Consider the following 15,451-nt stretch of genomic DNA (forward strand, 5'->3'; position numbering starts at 1 on the left):
TCCAATTTTCTTGTAATCTGCTACTCTGTGTTCCAGCAACTTATTTTGAAAGTGTTCTTATGTATGACGTGTGTGTGTGTGTGTGTGTGTGTGTGTGTGTGTGTGTGTGTGTGTGTGTGTGTGTGTAAAAATTCAAATAATCTCTTCCATAGTAACATGTCATTCAGGGTAAACTCACTAAGTGTTTCTGGGTCAAGGTCACTCAAATTTGGCTCAGAATAATCTCTTATCTCTTTTTGAGCAGATGTTTTGTATCAATAATTCCTTGAGGGTTGGGGATTTAGCTCAGTGGTAGAGTGCTCTCCTAGCAAGCGCAAGGCCCTGGGTTCGACCCTCAGCTCAAAAAAAAAAAATAATTCCTTGAGAAGTATGAAGTTAAAATAAATATGGAGATACTGGCATGATGGTGCAAGTTTGAGATTTTAGCACTTGAGAGATAAAGGCAAGAGAATCCAGTGTTCAAGGCCAGTCTTGACTATATGGCAAGTTTTAAGGCCAACCGAAGATACATCAGACCTTGTCTCAGAACAAACAGCATCACCATCTTAGTGGAATGTTATCCCTGAAACCGAAACTTCTTACTTGAAGGTCTATATTTCTACTGGAGAACTGAGGCAAGAGTAGGATGCTTTAGTCCTACTGAAAGGATTTCAAACAGGAAAGCTTCTGGAAAGCTTATTTTATCTTTCATGAATCAATGACAACAGGTTCACTACAGGATATTTCTCAATGTTGAGCAATAAAATAGATTGTCATGAATGCCATCTGCTACAAAGTTACACAGTTCCCCTTTGGTTGAGTTATAGCTTTCTTTTATTATTGTTTTTGTAGTGATATATGACCAAACTGACTTGGATCCAGCAAAGCCGGAGCTCTTCCACTAAGTTTATGCCCAGCCCCAGGTATACTGTGCTTTAATTCTGTGAGAGGCCTCTTGCCATATCATTATGTGTATTTAGCATCTTACTTGGTTTTCAATGAAATAGCTACTGGCTTTTAACATCTTAAAAAAAAAAAAAAAAAAAAAACCTGATTCACAGTAACTACTTGTTTACAGTGGTGACTTTTCAGTTTAAAACATTGCATTTACTATTGATTCTGCCTTATTCCTTAACTGGTTATCATTTTCTTTCCAGTTCTGGAGGGATCAACACTACAGTTTTCTCCATAACTACGAACTCCCTACAGAGATAGACTCCCCATATGCATGAAACATTTTTGTATTTTAGACAGGGTCTTCTTATGCAGCCCAGGCTACCCCACCCCATCCCACCCGACCCTGAGCTGGCTTCAATCCTACCTCAGCCTTCTGGGTGCTGCTTGTTGTAGGCATGAGCCACCACGCCCACCTATGAATTTTAGCATTCGTTGGGGCTGTCCTGGATCAACTGCAGTACGAAAATTAGGTTGTTCCCGTTGTCCTTCGGGGTGTCGCCCACCTGAGCCATACCTCGCCAGGGTAAGGGTGAAGTTTGGGTGGGTAGAACTGGTTTCCCGCCATCACTTCCTCCGCGGATGAGGGACTTCCGGTCTCTCGGCACTTCCGCCCAGGGCCGGAAACTTCGTCGCTGAGAGACCGTGAGGGGCCCGCGGTGCTGAGCCACGGGCTGAGGGCAGGTGAGCGTTGTAAGGTCGTGGAGCTGAGGTGACGAGTTGCCCACTGGGACCGCCATTTCACCCTGAGGTGGCTCAGCATTCATTAAGTTCCGAGACTTCTCTCGGGTCGGCGGGGCGCGTTCTGGGCTGACCCGGCGGGAGGCTAGTGCGCCTGCGCCAAGCGCCCCCTCAGTCAGCGTCTTCTAGGTGCTGGTCTCAGGTGTTTGTGCCGGGCGCCCGAGGACCTGTCTGGCTGTCACTGTGGACGAAAGCCCTGGTTTTTGAGCTCAAGGCCGTCTTGGGTCTCACTATGTATCTGAGGCTGGCTTCGAACTAGCGTCAGCCCTCATGCTTTAGCCTCCCTGTTTCTAGGATTACACGCACGAGCCACCATGCCTGGCAATGAATGCATTAACTAATTTTTAAAACGAAGATTCTTTGCTGGACGTGGAGCTCACATTTTAGTCCAGGATGACTTTGAACTCGTGTCAAACCTCTAGCCTCAGCCTCCGGAGTGCTGAGTTTACATGCATGAGCCGCCACACCCTGGGAATAAATTTCTTACAGACTTCACCATCTGGGGACTGTTACGTGAACTGTTGAATTCAAATTAGGATGTGATTTGGCCATCCCCAAAGAAATAGGCTTGTTGAAACAACAGGGTTTACAAATGCTAATGACAGACAGCAGATAAAGGGAGGGACTGCTCTCTTGTCTGGTGTGACTATTAGCCAGGTCCACTGTCTGTTGATAGTGCCTGCTTTCTTTTTATGTCTTCTTGTTTTAATTTTCTATGTGTTCATGTTATGGGTGCTGCTGTAAACACACCCTACTACCTGGAATTTTTGTTTGTTTGTTCTTGTTTTTTGAGATAGGGTCTTTATGTAGTCCTGGCTGTCTTGAAACTCAGTGTGTAGACCCGATTGACCTGCAACTCACAGAAATCCTCCTGTTTCTGCCTCCAGAATGCTGGGATTAAAGATGTGGGCCATCACACTCCAATGTTGACAATTTTATAAGACATTTTTTTTTTTTTTTTTTTATGTGGGGTGGGGTTTCCAAGACAGGGTTTCTCCATTTTGTTTTGGTGCCTATCCTGGATCTCGCTTGAACTCTGAGAGATCCGCCTGGCTCTGCCTCCCGAGTGCAGGGATTAAAGGCATGCACTACCACTGCCCGGCTTAAGGCATATTTTTTTTTTTTTTATTTTCAGTGCATCATTGAGAATGCATTTATTGTTGTTACGCGAAGAGGACTTTTTATTTGTTCACAATTGGGTCATAATGCAAAAGAATCCGTTTCTCTGGAAGTTGGCTTCTTTTTTTTGATGTTGAAGGAGAAACCTGCTCCAGCTTTGGTTACTTGCTTTTGGTGAAGGAGACCACAGAAAGCAACTTGGTGCTGAAACTAGTACACTTCCTCTCCTCCTCTTCTTCATTTTCTCCTCCTCCTCTTCTTATTTATTTATTTATTTATTCATTCATTTTTCCTGTTTCTGGGGCCTCTTTTGTACTAGGCTAATAAATACTCTACCACTGACTGAGCTACACCCAGCCCTGGCAGGGTCTTGTCTTTACTGGCTGTGATTGTCTGACTCTTCTACCTCAGCTTCCAGAGTAGGTGGGATTACAGGCTTGTGGGGGTCTGCCAGTACTTTGCCTTGTGACTTGCAGATGTATTTACAGTAATTGTGTACTGAGACATTTGTTTGGACCCTAACCTTTGAAGTCATTCTGACTCAGCATTTTCATATATCCATATCAGCAAATCCCCCAGTGGTCAAAATAGTCCAGATCTTCAAGCCCCTTCTTAACATTCACCTATTAAAAACTGCATTATCTCTCACAGGATTATTGCTCCCTAACTACTAGTCACAGTTTTTCTTCTAGTCAGTTTGCATCACAGAATCTAGAGGGATCTTTTTAGGAAAGTAAGATAATCTCTTTCCTTTAAAAAAAAAAAAAAAAAATGAACAAACAAAAAAACAAAAACTCTACTAAGTACTGTTGTTCCACTCTGCAGACAAGTTTTTTTAAGTGGCCTCCAGAGTTCTAAATGACCTGGCCCTGCATCATCTCTGATCTGTTGTTTAATAACTACCTTATTGCTCCATTATCTGGCCTCAAACACATCCTAGCTTCTAAGATACTCAAAACTGCTGTTCTTTGTCTGTATGTTCTTCTTTATGGTCATATGCTTCAATCCCTTACCTCTCCATCTGTTTTTTGCAATACTACCTTCCTTAACCAACTTTCTTCCATCTTTAACTGTGCTTCTTGTCCTTTTTCGTATCATGTGATTTACCCAGTTATCTGGTTTATTGTGTTTCTCATCACAAAGATAGAAGCTTCTAGAGGGCAGGTATTTTTCTGCTGTGCACTTAGTACCCAGAACAACATCTGACTTTTAATAGACACTCTTTTTTTTTTAGCTGAGGATCAAACCCAGGGCCTTGCGTTTGCTAGGCAAACGCTCTACCACTGAGCTAAATCCCCAACCCTTATTTTTTATTTTATGTGCACCAGCGTTTTGCCTTCAGGTTGTGAGCTGCCATTTGGGTGCTGGGAATTGAATCCGGGTCTTCTGGAAGAACAGTCATTGCTCTTAACCACTGAGCCATCTCTCCAGCCCCTTAAAAGATGCTCTTAATTGTTGAATGAAGGTATTTGGACTTTTTTTACCATACTATATTTGCTTACACAGTCTGCCAGGGAACTACAACTTCTACCCAATAGTTTGTACTTTATTTGTATGAGTGTATGCATGTTTGTACACTCAGGGTGGGGCATATGTGTGGTGCAGATGCACATACACATGAGTGCATATGGAGGCATGAAGTTGACATTGGGTGTCTTCCTTGAGCTCGCTATTTTATTTATTGAGGCAATCTCTCTTGCTGAACCTGGAGCTCACCAATTCCTTTTAATGTAGCTAGCCAGCTTGCCCCAAGGATCCGGTCTCTGCCTCCTAAAATGCTGGGATTACACATGCCCAGCACTTAGATGGGTTCTGGGAATCCAAAATCCTGTGCTCATGCTTGAATGGCAAGTACTTTATCCATTTAGCCATCTCTCAGCCCAGCACATTGTACTTTCTTGCCCTTTTTTAATTTATTTTCTCTTTTCACTTTTCTCCAGCTACTTGTTAATTTTAATTTAATTTTCTTACTATGATTAACTTTTAATTTTACTGTACATTCTTCCTTCAAATCTAATACACTGTGAACTTTTCTTTTTTAAACCTTAAAGTTGCTGATTTTCAGCAACCTTCCTGGATCATCTCAGCATTAAATTTTTTTATATGATATGAGTGCCTTTGTTTTTCTTTTGTCTATTTTTTTTCCCTTTTTTTGGTTTTCTGAGACAGGGTTTCTCTGTGTAGCAGCCCTGGCTATCCTGGAACTCACTTTGTAGACCAGGCTAGCCTCAATTCACAGAGAGAGATCTGTCTGCCTCTGCCTGTCAATAGAGTTAGTAGTTAGAACTGTTTTCTGGGGTCTGTGTGTGTCTGTGTTGGTGTTTAATTTATTAAAATTTTATTATGCATCTTTAAAATTTATTATGTAGACAGTGTTCTATTTGCATGTATCTCTGCAGGCCAGAAGAAGGAGCCAAATCTCATTACAGATGGTTAGGAGCCACCATGTGGGTGCCGGGAATTGAACTCAGGACCTCTGGAAGAATAGCCAGTGCTCATAACCTCTGAGCCATCTCTCCAGCTCTATTATGCATTTTAAAAGAATATATATAGGATATATATTTAGATTTAGCACATCTAGGCTCATATGACATTTTTCCTGTCTTAGCATTTTGCTAGGAATATGTGTAGGAGGTACAATTAGAAATATGATAGACAAATTAAATATGAAATGAATGTTATTTAGAAAGTAGATACTGGGGTTGGGGATTTAGCTCAGTGGTAGAGCGCTTGCCTAGCAAGCGCAAGCAAGGCCCTGGGTTCGGTCCTCAGCTCTGGGGGGGAAAAAAGTAGATACTGTAAGAAAATGAAAACATCATAGTTTGACATTTTATTTATATATCTATTTAGACATGTTCTGTGGTATTCCCAGGCTAACCTCAGATTTATTATGTAGTTGAGGTAGCCTTGATCCTCTGTCTCCATTTTTGAGTCCTGAGATTATGAGAGTATACCACCACACTTGATTTATGCAGTGCTAAGGATCAAACACCAGAGCTTCAAGCATGCTAAGGTAAGCAGTCTTACCAACTGAGCGATATCCCCAACCCATTTTCTTTTTTATTTAAAAAGTATTTTATTTCATATATTTGTGTATGTGGGAATGAAGGAGGGGCATGCCAAGGAGTATATGTGAAAGTCAGAGGACAACTTGCAGGAGTAGGGTCTCTCTTTCTACAATGTGGGTCCTGGGGATTAAACTCAGGCTTGATGTAAGTGCCTTTATTTGCTGAGCCATCTCACTGAAATTACTTTGTTGTTGTTGAAACAGGGTTTCTCTGTGAGGGCTGGCTGTCCTAGAAGTAGCTCTATAGACCAGACTTCTGCCTCTGGCTTCTGAGTGCTGGGATTAAAGGCATGTGCCACCACTGCCCAGCTGAAATGACCTTTTAAATTGCAAAATATATACTGTAGAAAATTTACCATCTTAGCAATTTTAAGTATATAAAGTTAGTAGTGTTAAGTACATTCACAATATAACCAACACTGCTGTCCAACTCCAGAACTCTCCTAACATCTGCAAAACTGAAACTGTTAGTCTTAGATAACTATTTCCAGTCCCCTTCTCTGGAAGAGCATAGTATCCACTATTATACTTTCTGTCCTCATCAGGGAAAATTATTTAAAAAAAATTTTTAAGACAGGTTCTCAGTATATATCCATAGATGGCCTGGGATTTGCAATGTAGACCAGGCTGACCTCAAACTTGTAGAGATTGACTCTCAAGTGTAGAATTAGAGGCATTCACTACCACACACAGCTGTCTTTTTGAGTTTGACAAGCCTAGATACTTCGTAGGAGGAGGATCGATCACTTGGTGTCTGTCTTTAAGATTGAATAATACATTTGGTGTATTAAAACAGGCCCCTTAGCACAACTGACTCCATGATGGAAGTGCCATTCAAGATGTAAAACTCAACAAGTAGACAACACCACCTGCCAAAAAGGAAAACAAAGGCCTAATTACTAAAATCCATAGTTTAGGAAAGTCTCTAAATGTACTAACCTTACTTTGTAGCCTCTATAGTTCCACTTCCGGCTAACTGTTCTTGTTAACTGAAGTATGTCAATCCAGAACATGGTTTTTGTGCTTAAAAGCTCATCCTTAGAAAGGTTCGGGGCTACACTGGGATCTCAAACACCCAGTATAGTCTATGGCCGACTATTAAAGACTTTATGTTGCCTTAAACCCATGTCTCAGCATTCTTATCTGGTGAATATCACAACATTTTTTACCATAGTCTTTATTCTAATGAACACTTAGCTTTCTTTCTCCATCTTTTGTCTGTTAGTAAATAATGCAATTACAAATACATTTGTGCAGATAGTTCTTGACTCCATGCTTTCAATTCTTTGCAAATTGTTTTGAGGAGCTGTAGTCACTTCATCATCAAGAGCAATAAGAAACTGCTGAGTATGGTGGTACATAGTATTTTGGACGACTGAAGCAAAAGAGTTGTGAGTTCAAGGCCAGCTTGGACAACATAGTGAAAGTGCATCTGAATAGCAAACAAGGGGACTTAGGGATGGTGGCTGAGTGAATGAATATAGTGCTCGTCTAACAGGCACAAAACCCTGGATTCCGTCCCTGCTACCATATAAACCTATACAAGTCTGATCCCAGCACTGGGAAGGTGATAGCAGAAAGATTGGAAGTTCAAGGTCATCTTCAGCTACAAAATGAGTTTAAGGCCAGCATGAGCTTTCCTAGAGACTCTGTCTCCAAAAACAAACAAAAAAACCAGGCCTGGTGGTGGTGGCACACGACTTTAGTCCCAACACTTGAGAGGCAGAGGCAGGCAGATTTCTGTGAATTCCAGGCCAGTCAGAGCGAGTTCCAGGACAGCCAGGACACAGAGAAACCCTGTCTTGGGGGGGGGGGGGGGAACTCACAAACAAAACAAAACAAAAAATCAGCTAAAACAGGAAGTCAAAAGGAAAGGAGAGCAAGGTATGAAAGTCTAGAGAAAAGTAAATCCAAGGTATTGGATGCTCACCTTCTGTTACAACTGGATATAGGTGAAGTACATGTTTTACAGATCTCTCTCAGTAGTAGAGCCCTTGCCTAGCATGCCTCAGGTCTTGGATTTGATCCCCACCATAAACTACAAAACAAACAAAAAATATAGACTGGTATAAGTTTGTTGATGTTCTGTGAAGGCAAGGTTGTTAGGATAGAAGGGCTCATATACTCCTGATAGGGCTGTATATATTGGAACAACCATTATAAAAGGACATTTGATACCAGCTACCAAAATTTTAAATGCATATTCCCTTTGGCTCAGCAGTCCCAGACTGATAGCAGGACTCTGAGTTTCTGGCAAGATAACACCCTGCTCTCCAGCTTGTGGAATTCTAGCAATGGAGTTCTACTGGCATCTTACTCAAGGACTAGAACTTTGCTTCAGGGCATAGACTTATGAGCAGGGCTCTGCCTTGGCCTATCCATATATCTGTTTCCTAAAACATAAGTAGCCCAGTCTAGTTCCTAGTAACTGCTCAGTCTCCTCAAATTGTCTATGCTGCTTTTACTTGCCCCATGTGTTGAGTTCTGTGATGACTTATTTTCCTTTTCATTGCTAAAGATTCCATTGTAGTACAGGGACTTTTACGTGTATCTTAGAAGTTGCAGTGCCTTAGAGTACCACCATCTACCCAAAGCAAAAAACAAACCAACCAAGGCTCCTAATTTTCTGTTTGACCATTTCTATTTAGTTATTCTCCCAAATGTTGGTTCTAAACATAAAATCCACACTCTTCTCATCATTATCCCTCTTTCATTCTGTGGATTGCCTGCACTGCTACTGGGACACCTAAAACATGGCTTTTGAAACTCTAAATAGTTCAGTGTTTATTTCCAAAAGGTCAAAGTTTGAAAGAAGTTATAGCCAAGCTGGGCATGGCACATGTTTGTAATTCTAGCATTTTGGGAGCTGGGGCAGGAGAATCATCAGTTCAAGACCCATCCCTAACTACATAGTGAGTTTGAGGCCAGCCTGGGTTACATGATCCTGTCTTACCACACCTAAAACTTGAGTTGTTCGGGTTTTTTTGTTATTCTTTCCTAAGATAGGGTTTTATATATCCCTGGTTGGCCTCTGACTACTAGGATTAAACATATGAGCCACTCTGCTTTGTGACTTCTAGGTAAGCATGTTACCAACTCAGCTAGATTGCCAGCTGCAACCATTGTTCTTTAATATTGTGTGTGTGCGCACATTCGTGTATGTGCCCATGGAGGGTAGAGGTCTACTCAGTGTCTGTCTTATCCATCATTCTCCACCTTGTCTCTTGAGGCAGGGTTGATCACAAAACATGGAGTTCACCGGTTGTCAAAAGCGGGGGACCTATAGGGCCCTAGCCCCCATTTTGGGTAACTGTTGCCTTGCTTGCTGACCTTGACCTTGATATCCTCCCTATGCTAATTCCCTGCAAGATTCCAACCTCCTGAATGCTTAAGGGAAGTTCCTTGTCTGTGTATCCTGCATATTGGGCATTAACAGCTTAGATGCAAGATTGTAAAACATCGGAAGCCAACTTCTGCCCTCTGGGGTTCTCCCCTTGTGCTGTAAGCATGTATTTAAGACCTCCCTCCTTCAATAAATGGCATTCGGCACTCAAAAAAAAAAAAAAAAAAAAAAAGGAAAGAAAGAAATTGAAGACAGCGATGTTCTAAAACAGGAAGTGGTGATGGTGTCATGGGCCTATGAGGATGTTGGACTAAAGTCTATCAAATTGTACAAACAGGAAAATGTATACTATGTGAATTATCTGTCAATAAAGATCTTATTAAAACAAAACAAAACAAAACAAAACAAAAAACTAGCTAACCAACAAGTCCCAAGCATCCTCTTGTCTCTTCTTCCCAGCTTTGGAATTACAGGTGCACATTGTCACACTTGGCTTTTTCTAGGGATCTAAACTCAGGTCTTCATGTGTGCGTAGCAATCGTCTTACACAGTAAATCATTTCTTCAATCCCCATGGGGGAAAAAACTTGTAAGGAAACTTTGGCTGGGTGTGGTGCCTCACATCTGTTATCTCAGCACTTAAGCAGTTTAGGCAGGAGGATTTGCTCTTAAGTTTAAACCCTGGAGGCCAGCCTAGGCTACAAATTTTGCTTATTAAGTTCTCGTCAGGTTTTCATGTTTTCCTTCCTAGATCTCGTGTTTTGGGTTCCTGATGTCTTATAATGAGTGACATTTTGCCATTAGATGTCATTGGTAGAAGAGTTGAAGTTAATGGAGAATTTGCAACAGTGCGCTTTTGTGGTGATGTTCCTCCTGTGGCAGGTAAGCTATGATACTGTGTACATCTTTCAGTCAGGTCCATCGAAGCCTCTCAGTAATGCTTTATCACACCAGTTTTGAACTGGGTATGGTGGCACATGCCTTTAATCCCAGCAGTCAGAGTCAGAGGCAGTTAGATTTCTTGAGTTCCAGGCCAACCTGTTCTACATGGCAAATTCCAAGCCAAGTGGAGCAACACAGTGAGACGCTATTGCCAATAAATAAAGAAAATAAAGAATCCAGTTTTAAGGAAGTTGCCAGCCAATTAGAAGACACATAGTTTTATTTGGGTGACATTGAATTGTATATGTATATGATATGTACAGCTTTCTTAATCATATGCTACTTGATTGTAGTGTTTCTTATACTAAATCAACTTTAAAATATTTTCTGAACAAACTTCAACCAACCAATAGTCTTGAATTTTCATAATTCAAAAAGTTATTTGAATGCTTCTCCTCCCCATGTTGTATGTGTTTGTGTATATGCATGGGTATATACTTATGTGGATAATATAATTGCATTTTGGACAAATAGAACTTTGTGTATTGCTCATTTTTGTTGATTTACAAAGAAATAATACGTGCATACATACATATATATTGGATAAATATATATATATTGTATAAACTGTTGAATAATAAATTAATGACGTGTATCAAGATGGCATATTGTAGGCTCCTAAATATCAACCTAAAATGGATTTTCTTTTCTTTTTTTTTTTTTTTTTTTTTTTTTTTTTTTTTTTTTTTTGAGACAGGGTTTCTCTGTGTAGCTGGATTTTTTTTTTTAAGATTAATTTATTTATTATGTATACAGTATTTTGCCTGCATTATGTCTGCACACCAGAAGAGGGCACCAGATCTCATTACAGATGGTTGTGAGCCACCATGTGGGTGCTTGGAATTGAACTAGGGATCTCTGGAAGAGCAGCCAGTGCTCTTAACCTCTGAGCCATCTCTCCAGCCCCTGTATTTTCTTTTTTAAACTAAGGCTGTCCTAGAACTCTCTTTATAGACCAAGCTGGCCTCAAACTCAGAGATCCACTTGCCTCTGCTTTTTGAATGCTATGATTAAAGGTATGTGCCACCACTGCCCAGCTGTGGTTTTGTTTTTGAGACAAGTTCTCACTCTGTAGCCCAGGCTGATCTCATATTCTTGTTGTCCTGCCCCATCACACCTAGCGGGCATTGTTTGTTACAGGTTTTTGATGTTTTTTTGTTTTTAAATGTAAGTTTCATTACAGTAACACACCTTAAAAGAGTCAGAACTGACTCAGTGAGGTTTGGTGGTAAATCCCTATATATGTCATGGACAGCACTATTCCTTAGCTTTCAGCTTATGTTAATGGGGTTTTGTTTTGTTTTGTTTGTTTTGTTTTGTTTTGTTTTGGTTCTGTTTTTTTTCAAGACAGGGTTTCTCTGTGTAGCTTTGCTCCTTTCCTGGAACTCACTCTGTAGCCCAGGCAGGCCTCAAACTCATAGAGATCCACCTGCCTCTGCCTCCCGAGTGCTAGGATTAAAGGCGTGCGCCACCACTACCTGACCTCATTTAATTTTTTTTAACTTTATCCTTGTATCAGAGCTGATAGGAGTATATGAATTTGAGTGTAGCACCTGACATACTTTGCTGTTGTGGAATGCTGTCCTCCAGGCATGATATACTAGTTCCCTCTTGAACATTCAGCAGCTGTGACCAGTACAGAATAGGAACCTATGGGGACATTGGGGAGGGGGCATTACCCAGAGCTACACCTCTTCCTGGGAGTAGATGCTTTCCAGTTGTTGGAGTTGGCTTTTAGTGGCTACTGTGCCTGTAAGTCACCCCAGTTAAACTTATAGGTTCACCAGATAGACTAGGGTAGAGTTGTTTCTTTGATCAGTTGTGAGTGCCTATGTGGGGTGAACAGATCCTACAAGAGGGATGTCAGTGAAATATGTTCTAGGAGATGGCAGAAACAGCTAAAGTATCAATTTTTTTTGTTTGTTTGTTTGTTTTTTGTTTTTGTTTTTCGAGACAAGGTTTCTCTGTAATTTTGGTGCCTGTCCTGGACTAGCTCTGTAGACCAGGCTGGCCTCTGCCTCCCGAGTGCTGGGATTACAGGCGTGCACCACCACCGCCTAGCTGATTTGATAATTTCTAATTTTTGTTCTCTACTGTGGGTTAAGCCCAGGGCCTTGGACATGGTAGGCACATGCTCTGCCACTGAGCCATGTCCTCGGCTCTTTAATTTTTTTAAACTTTCTTTTATTCTTTATGTCTTTCACATCATGCATCTTGATCCCTCTCATCTCCTTATTCCCAAGGATTCCACACAGGCCTATCAGGCTTAGTGGCAATCATCCTGGCCCACAGAACCTTCTGGCCAGCCTAGACATGCCTAGCTTCTAGATTTCATTTTTTAAAGCAGTTTTAAGTCCACAGCAGAATTGAGGGGAAAAATTGGCAAGCTCCCAAATACTTCTTATCTGTATGTGCACAACCTCCTTGAGTGTTACCTTGTTGTAGAATATTAGTTGAGGATGTGTTACATTTGTTTATGCTGTGGAATATTTGTCTAATGATGCAAAGATGAGTTGCATTCATTTATGTTGCATTTGTTTAACTCGGTAAAGCTGTGTTACTTTGTCTGCCTAAAACACCTGATTGGTATTATATGGTGTAATAAAGCACTGAACGGTCAATAGCTAGGCAGGATAAATAGGCGGGGCTGCCATACAGAGAGAATGAATGGGAAGAGAAATCTAGAGAAACGAAGAATGGGAGGCACAAAACAAGGACATGAGGATGCCAGAGGCCAGCCACCCAGCCAGCCACAGGGCAGGAAGGAAAGCAAGATATATACATAGACTAAGAGGCAAAAGGTAGACAGGATAAATTTAGTTAAGAAAAGTTGGCTAGAAACAAGCTGAACTAAGACTGGGCATTCATAAGTAAGAATAAGTTTCCATGTATTTATTTAAGAGCTGGGTGGCAGGCCCCCAAAGAGCAAAGAGTAAAAATAACCACCTGTTTTACCTCCTTCATTTGTAGTGGTGTGTGTATTTGAATGTTAATAATCACTGTGTCTACAAATGGCATCACTCTCATGCTTAGTTTACCTTGGGGTCTGTGCTTGGTATTATTTATTGTATAGTTTAGTCACAGATGTCTGACTTATGTCTCCCATTGTTCCCCAAATCCCAAATGCTTTGTGTACCAGCTGTGTATCCCCTAGAGCTCCTGTAGCTACTGGCCCTTTTCCATAGTTTTCCTTTTCCATTTTCTCTCATAATTGTCAGACTACCTTGTCTGCCATTGCGATTTCCATTTAGGTTCCCCTGTGTCCTTATCTTTTCATGGTCTGGTGCTCTTTTTTGTTTTTGTTTTTGTTTGTTTGTTTTTTTTTTTAAAGAAAGGCTCTAGTGTAGCCCAGGCTGGCCTTGAATTCCTAATCTGAATGCTGGGGTTACAAGCATGAACTACCACACCCAGTTTAAGCTGTGCTGGGCATTGAACCCAGAGCTTCATGTATACTGGGCAAGCAAGCACTCTTCCAACTGAACTTCATTCCGAGTTCCTCATCTGTTTTTTGTTTTCTTGTTGTTGTTTGTTTTATTTATTATTTCAACAAAATAAAGCACTTAATTGGGCTTACAGTTTTAGAGGGTTAGAGTCCATGATGGCAGAGTAAAGGCATGGTGGTGGGAACAGCTGAGAACTCATATCTGAATGGTAAAGCAGGAGGCAGAAAGAGAGCATACACTGAGAATGGCATGTCTTTTGAAACCTCAGAACCCACCCCCAGTGACACATCTTCTAATCCTTCTCAAACAATTTCACCAATAGGAACCGAGTATTCAACATATGGGCCTGTGGGGGCCATTCTCATTCACACCCACATTTTACCTCCTGGCCCCCATAGGCTTGTGGCAATAAATAATGCAAAATGCATTTAGTTCTATTTCAGAAGTCACCTTTGTCTTTGTCTCAGTGCTGTTTAAAAGTCTAAAAATCTCATTCTGAGACTCAGGGCAGTCTCTTTAATGGTAACCTTCTGTAAATCCAAAAGCAGATAACATACTTACAACATACAGTGGCACAGAATGTATATTACTAAAATAAAATTTTGGAATGGAGTCATAATTAGGGAATACTAAAATCCAACAGGGAAAACTAAATACTATGGCTCCAAGTCTGTTGTCAAAAGGCTTTGCTACCTGTAATGTCCTTTTTTCTCTTTTGCTGGTTCTATTCCCTATCTGCAGCTCTCCCTGGCAGACATCCTATGGCTCTGACATCTCCAACACAAATCCAGGCTTTACTTTAGCTTAGGGCTTCCATGAAAGACCTCTCCTGCCACACGCCTGGCTTTACCAGTAATCTTAAACTGTAGAGGAAGATTCCACAACCCTTCTACCCCTGTGTTATTCTCCACCAAAAAAAATCAGTCTGTTACTTTTAAATTTAGCCTCAGGCCCAAGGTTGGTATAGGGACTCATCCTTAATGGTTCTCTGACTTTACTCATCAAAGCAGGGTCTCCTTCACACAGAGTGCTCCTATATGGCTGGTCTTGCTAGTCAGTTTGCTTTCTTCACACCTTCAAGGCTGGAATTAGTTTGTAATCCATGCCCACTTGGCTGTTTTGACTACTGAGTTACCCAGTCTTTTCAAAATATTTTTCTAATTTGTTTTGTGATTTCTTTTGTAACTTAAAGAAATTTAAAATAACGCTGCTTAATTTCTAAATATATGAGAATTTAAAAAATTTTATTTTGTGTGTGTTTTGCCTGCATTATATGTATGTGTATTACATATGCACAGTACCTGCAGAGGACAGAAAAGGATGCCAGATCCATTGGAACTAGAGTTCTAGACAGTTGTGAGCTGCCATGTGGGTTCTGAGAGCTGAACCTGGGTCTTCTGCAAGAGCAGCCTGTGCTTTTAACCACTGATCCATTTCTCTGGCCTGATTTCTTTTATTTTAGCTATGTAGTTCAGGCTGGCCTTGAGCTTGGAGTGATCCTCTTGCCTGTACTAGATTATAGGCTTGAGCCACCACACCTAGCCTTTTGACAATTTTCTAATTAACATTTTGTTATAGGCTCACAGAATCCTTAGAGATTGTGATCAGAGAACATACTGAAGATTTTTGTAAATATACCAATAGGATAAAATACATCATTTTAATCTGTGTGTATGAGGGCATGCCATAGTATGCATATGGAGGTCAGAGGATAACCTGAGGTGTTGGTTTTTATCTTCTACCTTGTTTAAAACAGTTTCTTGGGACTAGAGAGAAACTGGCTCAGTGGTTAAGAGCATTTGCTGCTCTTGCAGAGGACCCAGGTGTGGTTCCCAGCACCTACATGGTGACCCAGCTATCTGTT

The 15,451-nt window shown here is 41.0% G+C and overlaps 1 protein-coding gene across 4 annotated transcripts in view; it reads left to right on the forward strand.

Moving 5' to 3' along the window:
- The first annotated feature begins 831 nt into the window (after positions 1-831).
- Tbce (tubulin folding cofactor E) overlaps positions 832-15,451 on the forward strand; it is a 41,525-nt gene continuing 26,905 nt past the window's right edge. For 2 of the 4 annotated variants that reach the window (XR_004944949.1, XM_036186878.1), the window contains exons 1-2: positions 1,515-1,617; positions 9,954-10,084. Coding sequence is in view for 3 of the 4 variants with exons in the window: in XM_036186878.1 (XP_036042771.1) it covers positions 9,985-10,084 (100 nt within the window). In the remaining variant the exon portion in view is untranslated. Of the gene's footprint in view, positions 903-1,514; positions 1,618-9,953; positions 10,085-15,451 lie in introns of those variants that run through there. The other 2 variants (XM_036186879.1, XM_036186880.1) reach the window with 2 other exon arrangements.

The sequence above is a fragment of the Onychomys torridus genome, chromosome 5 (genome assembly GCF_903995425.1).
Source record: "Onychomys torridus chromosome 5, mOncTor1.1, whole genome shotgun sequence".
In the NCBI taxonomy this organism is placed as follows: domain Eukaryota; kingdom Metazoa; phylum Chordata; class Mammalia; order Rodentia; family Cricetidae; genus Onychomys; species Onychomys torridus.